Raw genomic sequence first — 12,638 nt, forward strand, 5'->3', positions numbered from 1 at the left:
AAAAGACTATGGGGAAAAAAGAATGAGAAAAATACTTCCGGAATCCAGATGCTGAATAAGTGGGCGGGGCACTGTTGGGTCAACTATTATTATGAAGGCAGATTTTTAAAAAAAGGTTTAAATATGTTCTTGGCACAAAGGTATTTTTTTTTTTATGGAAGTCAGGTTGGGGTGTCACGTTAGTTATGCATGAGTTTTAAATGCTCATATATATATATATATATATATATATATATATATATATACAGTTTATATTTTACAATATTTCTTGGTCAAATTATTGTTTTGATATTTTTGTACTTTGCTGTTTACAATTTTGTTTTGTTAATGGTTTAGTGCCTCATTATTATTTTACTTTTGAAATTTTGTAATAATAGGCTGTTTAATGTTTACATGTAACCTACACTACTGGTTTAATGCCAGGTTCCATTATGACAACTTACCCCACATAGTGTAACAACATGCCCCATGTGTTCAATAAACTGATTATTTTTCCTGGTCAATAAAGGTGAATATTTTCAACTGATTTTTTTTGTAGCCAAGTCTTCAAGGTATGTGGCTATGCAGAAATTGACTTTCAAAAGAAAACCTACCAAGGGAAATATTAACTGGAGTAAAGTGTGACAAACTGCCCCTGTTACCCTTATATGCTCTAATATCTGTATTGTCAATGCTTTTTTTATTATTACTAGAAATTACTAAAAATGGCAAGAAACCCCTTTACAAAAAGTACTGTGGTAGTACACTTGCACAGTGATGGTGTTAAATGGAAATTCCATGATAGTTTAACTTTTTTTGGTAGTGAAGAGATAAAATGAAGATAAAACTATTACATACAGCTACAGGTATGTGCACAGTAAAATGGTACCAGAGGCCAGTATGATTTAGTATAAATCATTGTGGGATCTCTAGCAAGAGTGTTTGGCTCAGACTGCTAAATCTCTTTGAAAAATCCCAAATCATTGGTTGCTGGTTTGTTACTGCTCCTAGATGGTCTACCAACTCTACCAGCTGGTTGAACCTCTCAGAATGTGTTATAAGGTAATCAGAAATAGCTTGTTGATGCTATTCTTTATCTTTGTCATAATTTGAAAGTTTCTGTATACCTGGTAGATGAGATGCCAATTATGTGGGAATTAGTAGTCTTACTTTAGTTAGCGTATTGAACCAGAGTACTCATGAGAACAACAGACCACAAAAACCCTAGTGGTTTATCTATTTTCATTTGAAAGGTTACCCAGAATATTATGTATTTATTATTTGGTTACTTTAAATCATGCCAATTATGCTTTTTTGGACAATTCTTCCTTAGCAATGGAAGCGTTAAATTGTTCATGGATGTAAAGTACCACAGTAATGAGGCTATATAAACAAGCTCAAAACAGTGGCAGATGAAAGCACACTAAACACAGAAGGTATGAAAAAGGATTAATCAAATTAGTTGAACACTTTGGTCCCGACAGCCTAAATTATTTCAATGTTCAACCTGAGGTGACTGGAAACGCACGACGAAGAACATAGAATGTTTAATAGACGTGGGGTTTTAAAAAGCCAGATCTGAACAATGCTGTAACTATGACACTAGAGATTAGCCACCCACCTGCAGTGCTTGCTGGCAGAGAGAGAGAGAGAGAGAGAGAGAGAAGCGAGAGAGAGAAGAAAGGCTGGGTTAACTCTTGATTGGTGCACTGGGAGACTGTAGAACTAAGGAAGTAGAGTATCTGATGAGCTGTAATGGAGAGTGTGCAGTCTAAAACACCAATATTTTTACATATCAGGATACATACTCAATTTGCCATAGACAAATGCACATTAATTGTAGGCTTTATTTAAGGAATCAAAGACCTTGATCTGTCAGAGGAGTGAGTTTACTTTCATCTGGTAGCTAATTAGTGGAGTCATCCCTGTTTCCCTGCTGGAGAATCCAACTTAAACTGGTAGCTGTGTTTTTGGAACATGGTAGCTTTTTTCTAAGATGATCATTAGTTAGTCCAAGCTGGTCATTAAATGGAAATACAAGCTTGTAGACCATGTTTTACCAGCAACAAACCAGCTACTTGCTGGTTATTCCAGCTTAAGATGTGTTTTTTACAACTTTGCTAACCAGCTAATGACCAAAATAGACCAGCTAATGATTAGTTTAGACAGATAGAAATCAGCGGCCATGTTTCAATACAAGAACTTTATTTTTCCATTAGGAATTGAATGTGTGAAAGTTGCCAGTTGCATACTACACAATCAAACATAAACGAGTATCAACACATTCACCACATAAAAATTAGAGCTGGATAGCAAAACACAGATACTGAATTAAACTGGATTTTCCAGCTGGGTTGTTTAATTTTGCATGGGTCTTACATGTTGTGTGATATTGGGTGTGTGTATGTGGTGTTTTAGGACTTTGAAATGAATGGGGAGCTGAAGATGGGAGTGATCTGCCTGCTGGAGGAGGTGTTGAGAGACCCCGACCTTCTTCCCCAGGAGAGAAAAGCCACTGCAAACATACTAAGGCAGGTTCCACAAGCACAATCTCTCACATATGAAAACTAAAGCCCTCTCTGAAAGTCATTCTGGATAGAACTATCTGCTAAATGCTTTGAATGTACACTGACCACTTTATTAGGTATACCAGTACACCTACTTATTCATGCAATTATCTAATCAGCCAATTATGTAGTCAGCAGTGCATACAATCAAGCAGATACGGGTCAGGAACTTCAGTTAATGTTCACATCAACCACCCGATTGGGTAAAATTTATTTAGACTCAGGCATGAGTCTAAAGAGTATTTCTGTAACTGCTGATCTCCTGATATTTTCACACATAAAACTCTCTAGAGTTTACTCTGAGTGGTTCCAAAAACAAAAAACTTCCAGTGAGCAGCAGTTCTGAGAAAGGAAACGCATAGTTGATGAGAGAGGTCAACGGAGAATGGGCAGACTGGTTCTAGCTGTCAGAAAGGCTACGGTAACTCAGATAACCACTCTATACAATTGTAGTGAGCAGAATAACATCTCAGAAAGCACAACATGTTGAACATTGGGGCGAATCGGCTACAACAGCAGAAGACCATGTTGGATTTCACTTCTGTCAGCCAAGAACAGAAAACTGAGGCTACAGTGGGCCTACAATTTGTGTACCATTAGCAGAAATCCAGATTTGTCAGACCAGGTGATGTTTTTCCAATCATCTACTGTCCAGTTTTGGTGAGCCAGTGTCCACTGCTAATAACTGTTTCCTGTTATTAGCAGACAGTAGTGGTACCCGGAGGGGTCTTCTGCTGCTGTAGCCCATCCGCCTCAATGTTCGATATGTTGTGAGTTCTGAAATACTTTTCTGCATAGAACTGTTGTAACGTGTGGTTATTTACTGTCACCTTCCTGTCAGCTTTGACCAGTCTGGCCGTTCTCCTCTGACCTCTCTCATCAACGAGCCATTATCACCCAAAGAACTGCCACTCACTGGATGTTTTTTGTTTTGGCACCATTCTGAGTAAACTCTAGAGACTGTTGTGGGTGTAAATCCCAGGAGATCAGCAGTTACAGAAATACTCAAAGCAGCCGTCTAGTACCAATAATCATGCCATTGTCGAAATCATTGAGATCACATTTTTTTCCCCATTCTGATGGATGATATGAACAATAACTGAAGCTCCACACCCATATCTGCATGATTTTATGTATTGCACTGCTGCCACATGATTGGTCTTTTTTTTTTGCAAGGGAAAATGGAAGCTGAGGATGTTTTCTTTTTTCCTCAGTGCCCTTTCTCAAGATGACCTGGAAGATGCGCAACTGAAAATTGAAGATATCCTTCAAATGGTGAGAATAAATAAAAACTTCTTGTATCTGTTTGAAGAACCCTTGAAATGGCTTGCCGAGCGCAATTTTGTTAAAAATAGAATAAGGTATTTACAGGGCTGCCACTCCCTATACGCATATTAGTCTGTGTAGGGCACCAACTCCCTAGGGGGCACCATCTTTACCCTAGGGGGAACAGAAAATCCATCGGCTGCCCTTCCACACACGTTACACATTATTCAAGGAGCCGATAGCAGTTGCAGAACACAGATGATCACCTCTTACATATTTGTATATAATGAACAAATATTTGCAATATTATATATATAATACTGCAATATACTTTAAATATATCAATGTTATACTGATAATCAACAACTTTAAATCAATAGTTTAATTTTTTCTTTTGTTATTCAAATCACAATGTTTATATATATATATATGTATTAGGTTTTTTAATTTGAAGCAGATTTGCTTCAAATATAATTTTCTAATATTGAGATATACCTCGGAGCTGATTGATTTGGTTCATGGCTTAAATGAATGGGAAATGTATATCTGGAACCAAGAAGCTGGAAAAGTGGAAGGATTCTGCAGTGCTTTATAACAGCTTCAGATAAAGCCCATCCAAACAGAATTGAGAGATGGAAATGTTTTAAAATATTAAACAGACTTTTTTGAAGTCTTTTTAAAAAAAATTTAACTCAAGTGTTACATAATGTGAAGTTATTTCATTTACATTTATACATTTACATTTATGTATTTGGCAGACGCTTTTATCCAAAGTGACTTGCAGTGCACTTATTACAGGGACAATCCCCCCGGAGCAACCTGGAGTTAAGTGCCTTTCTCAAGGACACAATAGTGGTGGCTGTGGGGTTTGAACCAGCAACCTTCTGATTACCGGTTATGTGCTTTAGCCCACTATGCCACCACCACTACACTATTGTTGCATTGATGCTAGTCTTATCCATCAAGTTCCACATAAAAAAAGGGAAAATAATCAAGTGTATTCAAAGTATTTAATTGACTGTATTATCCAAAAAGAGGCAAGACTCACATGGTTATTAAAATGTAAACCATTTTTCGTTATATCCATCAAAAATAACTTCAGTATAAGGTGATATACCATTAGCTTGATATCAGATTACTCATACCACTATATAAGATTTTGTTCACACCACCCACCCTTAGCTCCCTTACATGTCCATTGATGTCTTATTACATAAAGTCAGATTTCTGTTTTACATCAGTGTCGAGCAGCCACCCAAGGTTTCAAACTCAGAAGGAAAGCAGATTTTTGCATGCCTCATGAGGCAGCATCAGGCTTGGGGACAGAATTACATGTTCAAATAGCAAATCTCAGTGAGCAGCAGGACTCTAATTACAACTTCAAACAGTGAGACGGATCGCCTCTTTGCAGTCCGCCACATGCAAACAGACTACACACTAAAATCAGCGTGCACAAAGACATTCTAAAAGACACATTTACTTCTCTGATGTATTCATGAAAAAGATTATGCTGCCACATTTCAAAGCCCTCTAAGTGACTAAGTGAGTTTTAGTTTAGAAGCACTGTTTTCAAGGGTCTCTTGATGGAAAAGCACATCGTTGGTGGTATAGGTAAAATAGCTGGTATTTCATGAGTGTGCATAGAGTGGGCAATGTTTATTGATATTGTTAGAGGTCTCTATACTGTATGCAGATTATCCAGTCAGCTACACTTGATCTGCTGCTTATATTCCTTTTCATGAATATGCAAGAGGACATGAGTTTGTCTGAGTGAAATCAGTTAATTCAAATGTAAATAAAGAACCTTGACATGTAGACCAAACACAACTCCATAAATGTGTACACAAACACACATACACACACATCACACACACTCTGGTGCATAATGCAATATGCTGCTGCTTGTAGCATACTGGGCTCACTATTTTCAAACACTGCATGTATTATCTGGGCTGGGCAGTTGTGCGCTTGCCTGCGTGTGTGTGAATGTGCGTGTGTGATTAGTGATTTATGTTGCCTGGCACACACACACACACATTTCTGGCTTCAGAAATCCCTACCTACTGTGTTAATTGAAAAGTTACTGTGCCACAACAAACATAATCAACAGTCACTCATCGTTTAATTACAGATTTTCATAATTTCATATACATCAATGGTACAAGTGTAATTTATTACTTTCGTACCAGCATTATATTTAGCACTTTGCCACTGAAACTTTTTGATGCAATTTAACATCACATATTACAATATAATCTTTTCTCAACATAGCACATATAACTCATCAAATAGGAAGACTTTCTTTTCTTTTGTAAAACTCTTTGTAGAAATGCAACATTTATAATACCAGAAACAGTTATTGTACATTTCCACAACCATTTTGACACAGTAAATAACTGTTTGTGTTCGTCTCCCCCAGGCTGAATGCCCAAAGACTGAGTGTTTTGAATCTCTGTCAGCGATGGAGCTAGCTGAGCAAATCACTCTTCTTGATCACATCGTCTTCAGGAGTATCCCATATGAGTAAGTAGAGCATCAACACTGCAAAAAGAGATGAACACCACAATACTCTGAACCACCAGGAAATTGAACAAGTCTCTGTGTCAGCTTTACAGAAACATTTTGATTTTGGACTTCAAATGTTCCTCTTCCTAAAAGAAAAGCTTGTGTTCAGATAAGAAGTTCCTACAGAGTCAGATCTCTCAGAATACACTGTCTGTGTTCTTGCTATAGAGAGTTCCTGGGCCAAGGATGGATGAAGACAGATAAGACAGAGAGAACTCCATACATCATGAAGACAAGTCAGCACTTCAATGATGTGAGCACCTTTAGAAATGTCTGTACTATCGCTTTACATTTTTCTCATTATTACTGTATATAGAGTTCATAGAAGGTTATTACATGGAATGCTTGATTCTGATTGGTCAATTGCAGCATTCCATAGTCAAATATTGATGTATAATGACTGCTAAACTGTCTCCTACACTGTGCTAGATTCATGTCTATGGTAGCACTCTTTCTTCTAGAATAACAAAATAATTTAATCTCAAATCAATATATAATGTCCATTCATTTACATATTTGGTAAGTAGTCATGTAATAAGCAGCATAATGTCAGTCAGTCATTATTGCTAAATAAACTCCAGGATTATACAAGACCTGATACAAGTCACCCTGTCGGATTTATTTGTGATAATAACTGGCTCACCGTACATCATATATAAATAAATACCATTATTCTAATTCTTTTACAATTAAAATAATATCTTATATTATTTGTATATATTAAAATGTTATTATTTTAGTTTTTAAATTTGCCATTTTTATGACAATGCATTACTTGTTAGACCTGAAATAATTGTATGTATTAAAAAATGTATTTATCACACTGCAGGTCTATTTATGTGCATTTAATTACAGTGCAATTCGACTTGACAAAACAAAATATGTCATAAACTTAAAGAAATATTGACTAGTAACAGCACCTTAAAATCACATTTATCTGTTTCTCTTACACCTATATTTTACCCTAAAATCTTGATGTTGAAACCCCCCAAAAAGATAATATGCTAGGTAAGATAATGATAATAGATAATGTTTTTCTTTTTCTCTGTATAGATGAGTAATCTAGTGGCCTCTCAGATCATGAGCCACACAGATGTAGGCTCAAGAGCCAGCTCCATTGAAAAATGGATAGCAGTGGCTGACATTTGCCGTTGTCTCAACAATTATAATGGCGTTTTAGAAATCACATCCGCCCTGAACCGGAGCGCCATCTACAGGCTTAAGAAGACATGGGCTAAAGTGTGCAAACAGGTGAGATACTTGGTATGAATATATTGCACTGTAAGATTTCGTGCTGTAGGTTGTGTTAGTGTGATAAGTCATGTATTGTTCACCACTGTTGTGCTTCTCCAAACAGACTAAAGCACTAATGGACAAACTCCAAAAGACAGTGTCTTCTGAGGGAAGGTTTAAAAACCTAAGGGAAACTCTAAAAAAGTGAGCCAATTTTGAAATGTCTACACTATTAATCATTTTCTGCATTGTTTTAAATTTCATGACTTATATTTGACACAATTTCTCTTTTTTCTGCAGCTGTAATCCACCCTGTGTTCCATATCTTGGTATGTACTTGACGGACCTAGCATTTATCGAAGAGGGAACCCCCAATTTCACAGAGGAAGGTCTGGTTAACTTCTCAAAGATGAGAATGGTAAGAAAAAATATCATATCGTGGACCATTTTAAATGAAATCTTAATGTAGATTGAGTACCTTTGAGATAATGTATCGAGATTTCTAAATCATGCCAACTGTTGTTAACTTTCTATCCACAGATATCTCATATCATTCGAGAGATTCGACAGTTCCAGCAAACTCCCTACAGAATTGAGCACCAACCAAAGGTTAGGCAGATATTTCATTTTGAGAACAAGCCATCCAGGCCCTCCATCCTTCTTTGTTCCTTCAGAATATTACCAACTTTAGCATATCAAAATTGATTGATGTCAGGCAGCAGGGGCATCATGCAGACACTGTGTTGTCTGTTCTGATGATACATTTTGACTATGTCAAACGATATCATAAAATACTGTGAAAGGGCGGAGGGCAGGCCGGCGGGGCCGGGTGATTTTACACACCCGGCCCCTTATGAGGCTAATCAAGCCTCCGAGAGGTATAAAGGCCGACTGCGGACAGAGGTGGTGCGACAGAGAGAGAACATTTACAGTCAGCTGTCCGTCATATATGTTTGTGTTTGTGTCTTTTGGTTTATTTCTTCTTTAAACTATTATTTATATTGTTAAGCCGGTTCTCGCCTCCTCCTTTCCCCTAATGCTTTACACTGGTGCTGAAAAGGCGGTTATGGTGTAAATGGGTTATTGGAAAGGAGGAGGCGAGAACCAGCTTGACAATATAAATAATAGTTTAATGGAGAAATAAACCAAAAGACACAAACACACACATATATGACGGACATGCCCGTAAACGTTCTCTCTCTGTTGCACCACCATCCGCAGTCGGCCTTTATACCTCTCTGAGGCTTGATTAGCCTGATAAGGGGCCGGGTGTGTAAAATCACCACCTGGCCCCGCCCTCCACCCTGTCACAAATACATTTATACTTTCAATGATATGCACATTGTTTGGAACAAAACACTTCCCACTTTTATTTTGTGGGATCAGTGCTTGTTCAAATCATGCATGTTTACTCTTGGACACCACTGTATATATACATTACATACACATCTGCTTTATAGGTGTTTTATTTAGTCAACGGTCATGTGAATTTATACATCTACACACATATAGATTTTTAAACATTTGATTGCATTTATATTTGCATTTATTTATTGGTCTAATGTTAATTGGTCTAATGATGTTTGTGTGTTTCTAACCATTAAGTTTTTTCGTATTCAATGGAACACGAATGGAGATGCTAGAGAGAACGTTAGCCTCAGTCACCATTCACTTTCATTGCATCTTTTTTCAGTACAAATGATAGTGAATGGGGACTGAGGCTGGAAGTCCCTAACATTGTTCCTCACATCTCCTTTTGTGTTCCTCAAAAGAAAAAAAAAAGTCATACAGGTTTGAGGATAAGTAAATTATAACAGAAGTTTTATTTTTGGGTGAACTAACGTTTTAATGGTTCCTTTTTCATCTCTTCGTGTCTAGGTCACACAGTACCTTCTGGATAAGACCTTGATTATGGATGAAGACACACTGTATGACTTATCTCTCAAGATTGAGCCCAGACTTCCTGCATGAACTACAACCTCGGTTCCTGGCAGCTTCCATCTAGATGTGCTTTCTACTCTTGGGATGTAATGAAGGCATGAGGCATGCCTAGTGTTTCAGAAAGATGCAGTAGCGAGAAAGAGTTTGAAAGGGTCTGGGTTTGGAGGAGAAGGTCACTGGCCACTGGATAACAATAGGCCACTGTCAGAGGTCAGGCATCCTGAGAGTTTCAGGGTCTAGTAGATGAATGTCTTCAGTCTTTATTATGAAGATAGTGGACAAGTAAAAAGGTGAAAATGTAAAAGATGTAGCATGATGTAGAACTATATGCCAGGTCTTAGTGTGTAATGTATTGTGGACCTCAAGCCTGTGGTCCTTTGCACATCCTCTCATTGGTAATGGTAGTGACTGTGTGCATGAGCTAGACTTTGGGTTAACTGTGTGCTTTGCCTCAACTTTACACTCCATGTGCTATCCCACCTGACAACAGCTGGCAGCACTGAACCAAAATATCACATGACAACTGTAATACATATATATATTGGTCTTCTAAGTAATGGGAATGTACAGAAGCTTTCTTAAATACAATTCAGTTGTAGATGCTATTTATTTTTCATATTGCCCCCAAAGCTATGTGAGCTTTATAGAAAATGTGTGATAGATACAAATATTTTTTTCAATGTGCCTTTTCACATTCACTAACACATTAGTAACTAAAATCTAATGTCTCAGCAATGCTTGAAAGTTATATTATTAAAATATGATTTGCCCCTGTAGCAGAGTGATGATGGAAAGGAGATATTCAAACAACAGGTTGAAGTATAAATTAGCATTTTCTTTTCTAAATCAATGTAATTCTAAAATGAATTCTTATTTTAGATGCACAATATGCATTTACGATCTTTTCCTGGTCTTTTTTTTTTTATTTAAGGCTTTACTGTTCCCTATTGGAGGAAATGCTCCTTATTGTTGAATGATTTTTAACCAAATAACTGGAACCCAGTTCTGACTCTTGAGTTTTACAATAATCAATACAATAAGTTTTTCTGCTTTCTAAATGTAATTACCCCACTGCTCAGCTAAGCAAAAAAGAGGGGCTTTCCAGTATTTGCATGAAACATACAGTGATCGCATGTTGGGAAATGCATTGCAAGACATGTTGTGTGGTCATGTATTACTCAGCTGCTGTGTAGCCTCTTTGAAATCTCTAGAAACCTCAAGCAAAATAGATAGATACATATATTAAACTTTTAATCTGACTGCAATTCCTTATCTAAATAGTTTGTTCATACGAGCTTGAGATTTCATATGCATAGACTGGCAGAGAACTGTCAAATTGGCCATAAATATATATCTACCACTGTGCTGTATGAAGACAATGTCGTTTTAGTCTGATGTATCCTTTCCTCGGAGTGGAACAGTTTTTTATTCTTTATGTGCGAGTGTGAGGTGCACGAAAGCATAGGTGTGAATGTGATGCCAAAAGTGAGCAGGTTTGATTGGTGTGAGTTATACTCTCATCAATGTAGCGTTGTAATTTTAGACAAGTGTGAATCAGTAGTATTTATTTCCTATCATATTTATTTGACCCTTTTTGTATATAGTGTGTCTACGGGTTTATGATACAATGTAATTTCTTTTTTCCTGTCACCATGTAAGATTTTCATTTCTGCAAGTACTCGTAATATATTTGTTACATTTCACAATATATGTTTAGAAAAATGTAGCATAACTGATTCATTTAAAATCCTGTCTTTTTTTTTTTTTTGTATTGTTTTAGTGTGATGTGCACACCGGATTATTGCTTTGGTATGTTGCATGTTTCTGCATGTCCAGGTTGGATTCCTTCTGTAAAATCTGCGTTTTGTACATTTCTGTATGATAATATTTGACCTCTTCCTCTTTATTTTTGCTTACTGATTCTCTTGGAGAAGGTACAGCTTCAGTACTTCAATTCTATGCTTTCATTTAAAATAAACAAAACAAACAAATAATGGCATTTACACTGAATTCTAGATTCTCTATTCACTGAAGTGCCAAAGTGGGAACAGTTAATTTCTGTTTTTATATTTTAATAGATAATCCCTCCTAAATCATAGGTCCAAACATCCCAAATCACTTCAAATATATCCCACTGATGCACAGTTAGGGGGGAAAAAGTACTGTATGTTTTCATTCCCAGAGGATTGTGCCTTCAAAAGTAAATAAAAGGCCCCAACACAAGATATAAACTAAACTAAACTAAAGGTATAAAAACCACCCCTGTGATATTTCACCCACATCCACATGACACCATTACTTGTGGTATGTTTAATGTTTGACAGAGGCCGTTGTTTACACACCTGCAAGTGCAAATAATTGCCGATACTCTTCCACCCCTGTTTAAACACTAACATACAGTATAGGGGCATCACTGCAGCACTTTTATTGTGTTGAGTCCCACAGCCACCCTACTCTAACCATACCTTACAAAAATGTACCATCGCTTTACTACACTAACTATAGTATCAACATGATATCTTTCTAGTGAAATCATAGTAACCACAAAATTAAACATGGTTACTATTAATGTACTATTAACAACATGTTACTGTAGTAACACCATGATTAGTACATCAGATGGAAACTATTTGGTTCCCACCAAAGCACATGGTTACTTCAATATTACTACAGTAAGTCATCATGGTTAATTTTATCTTGATCAAATCCTTCTCTCAAGTCCCCATACTTCACTGTGAGGAATCTCTTTTATTACTATAGGTAGTATTGTAGGAAATATTAAGAATAGAGACATGGGAGAAAGTAAGTCAAGGGGTGAGATTCGAACCCGGATCTCCAGCGTGACAACACATACACATACTGTCACTTACACCCAGCCACTACAGCTGAACATGAATGTGCAATTTGTTGTAAAATCCTGTGTTTCATTCAAACTATTGGAGTGCAAATAGTCAGTTATCCAATCTCTTAATCCACTAAATGTATAACCAGTTCACCAGTTTAATGTCTCTGCCCCATTGTGAAAATTTCAAATATGCCCGCCTTCATTTGATCAGCAGTGACCCCAATTATTACTGTCATGGCTGT

General features: G+C 36.9%; 1 protein-coding gene across 2 annotated transcripts in view; it reads left to right on the top strand.

Annotated features, from left to right (window-relative positions):
* Positions 1-11,544, top strand: part of LOC127643299 (ras-specific guanine nucleotide-releasing factor 2-like) — a 96,213-nt gene extending 84,669 nt beyond the window's left edge. For both annotated transcript variants that reach the window (XM_052125978.1, XM_052125979.1), the window contains 9 exons: positions 2,398-2,510; positions 3,761-3,821; positions 6,232-6,335; positions 6,546-6,630; positions 7,431-7,628; positions 7,735-7,814; positions 7,911-8,028; positions 8,151-8,219; positions 9,489-11,544. In XM_052125978.1, coding sequence (XP_051981938.1) covers positions 2,398-2,510; positions 3,761-3,821; positions 6,232-6,335; positions 6,546-6,630; positions 7,431-7,628; positions 7,735-7,814; positions 7,911-8,028; positions 8,151-8,219; positions 9,489-9,581 — 921 coding nt within the window. In that variant the 3' untranslated portion in view covers positions 9,582-11,544. The remainder of the gene's footprint in view (positions 1-2,397; positions 2,511-3,760; positions 3,822-6,231; positions 6,336-6,545; positions 6,631-7,430; positions 7,629-7,734; positions 7,815-7,910; positions 8,029-8,150; positions 8,220-9,488) is intronic.
* The last annotated feature ends 1,094 nt before the right edge of the window (positions 11,545-12,638 follow it).

This window comes from Xyrauchen texanus, chromosome 4 (genome assembly GCF_025860055.1).
Source record: "Xyrauchen texanus isolate HMW12.3.18 chromosome 4, RBS_HiC_50CHRs, whole genome shotgun sequence".
Taxonomy (NCBI): Eukaryota; Metazoa; Chordata; class Actinopteri; order Cypriniformes; family Catostomidae; genus Xyrauchen; species Xyrauchen texanus.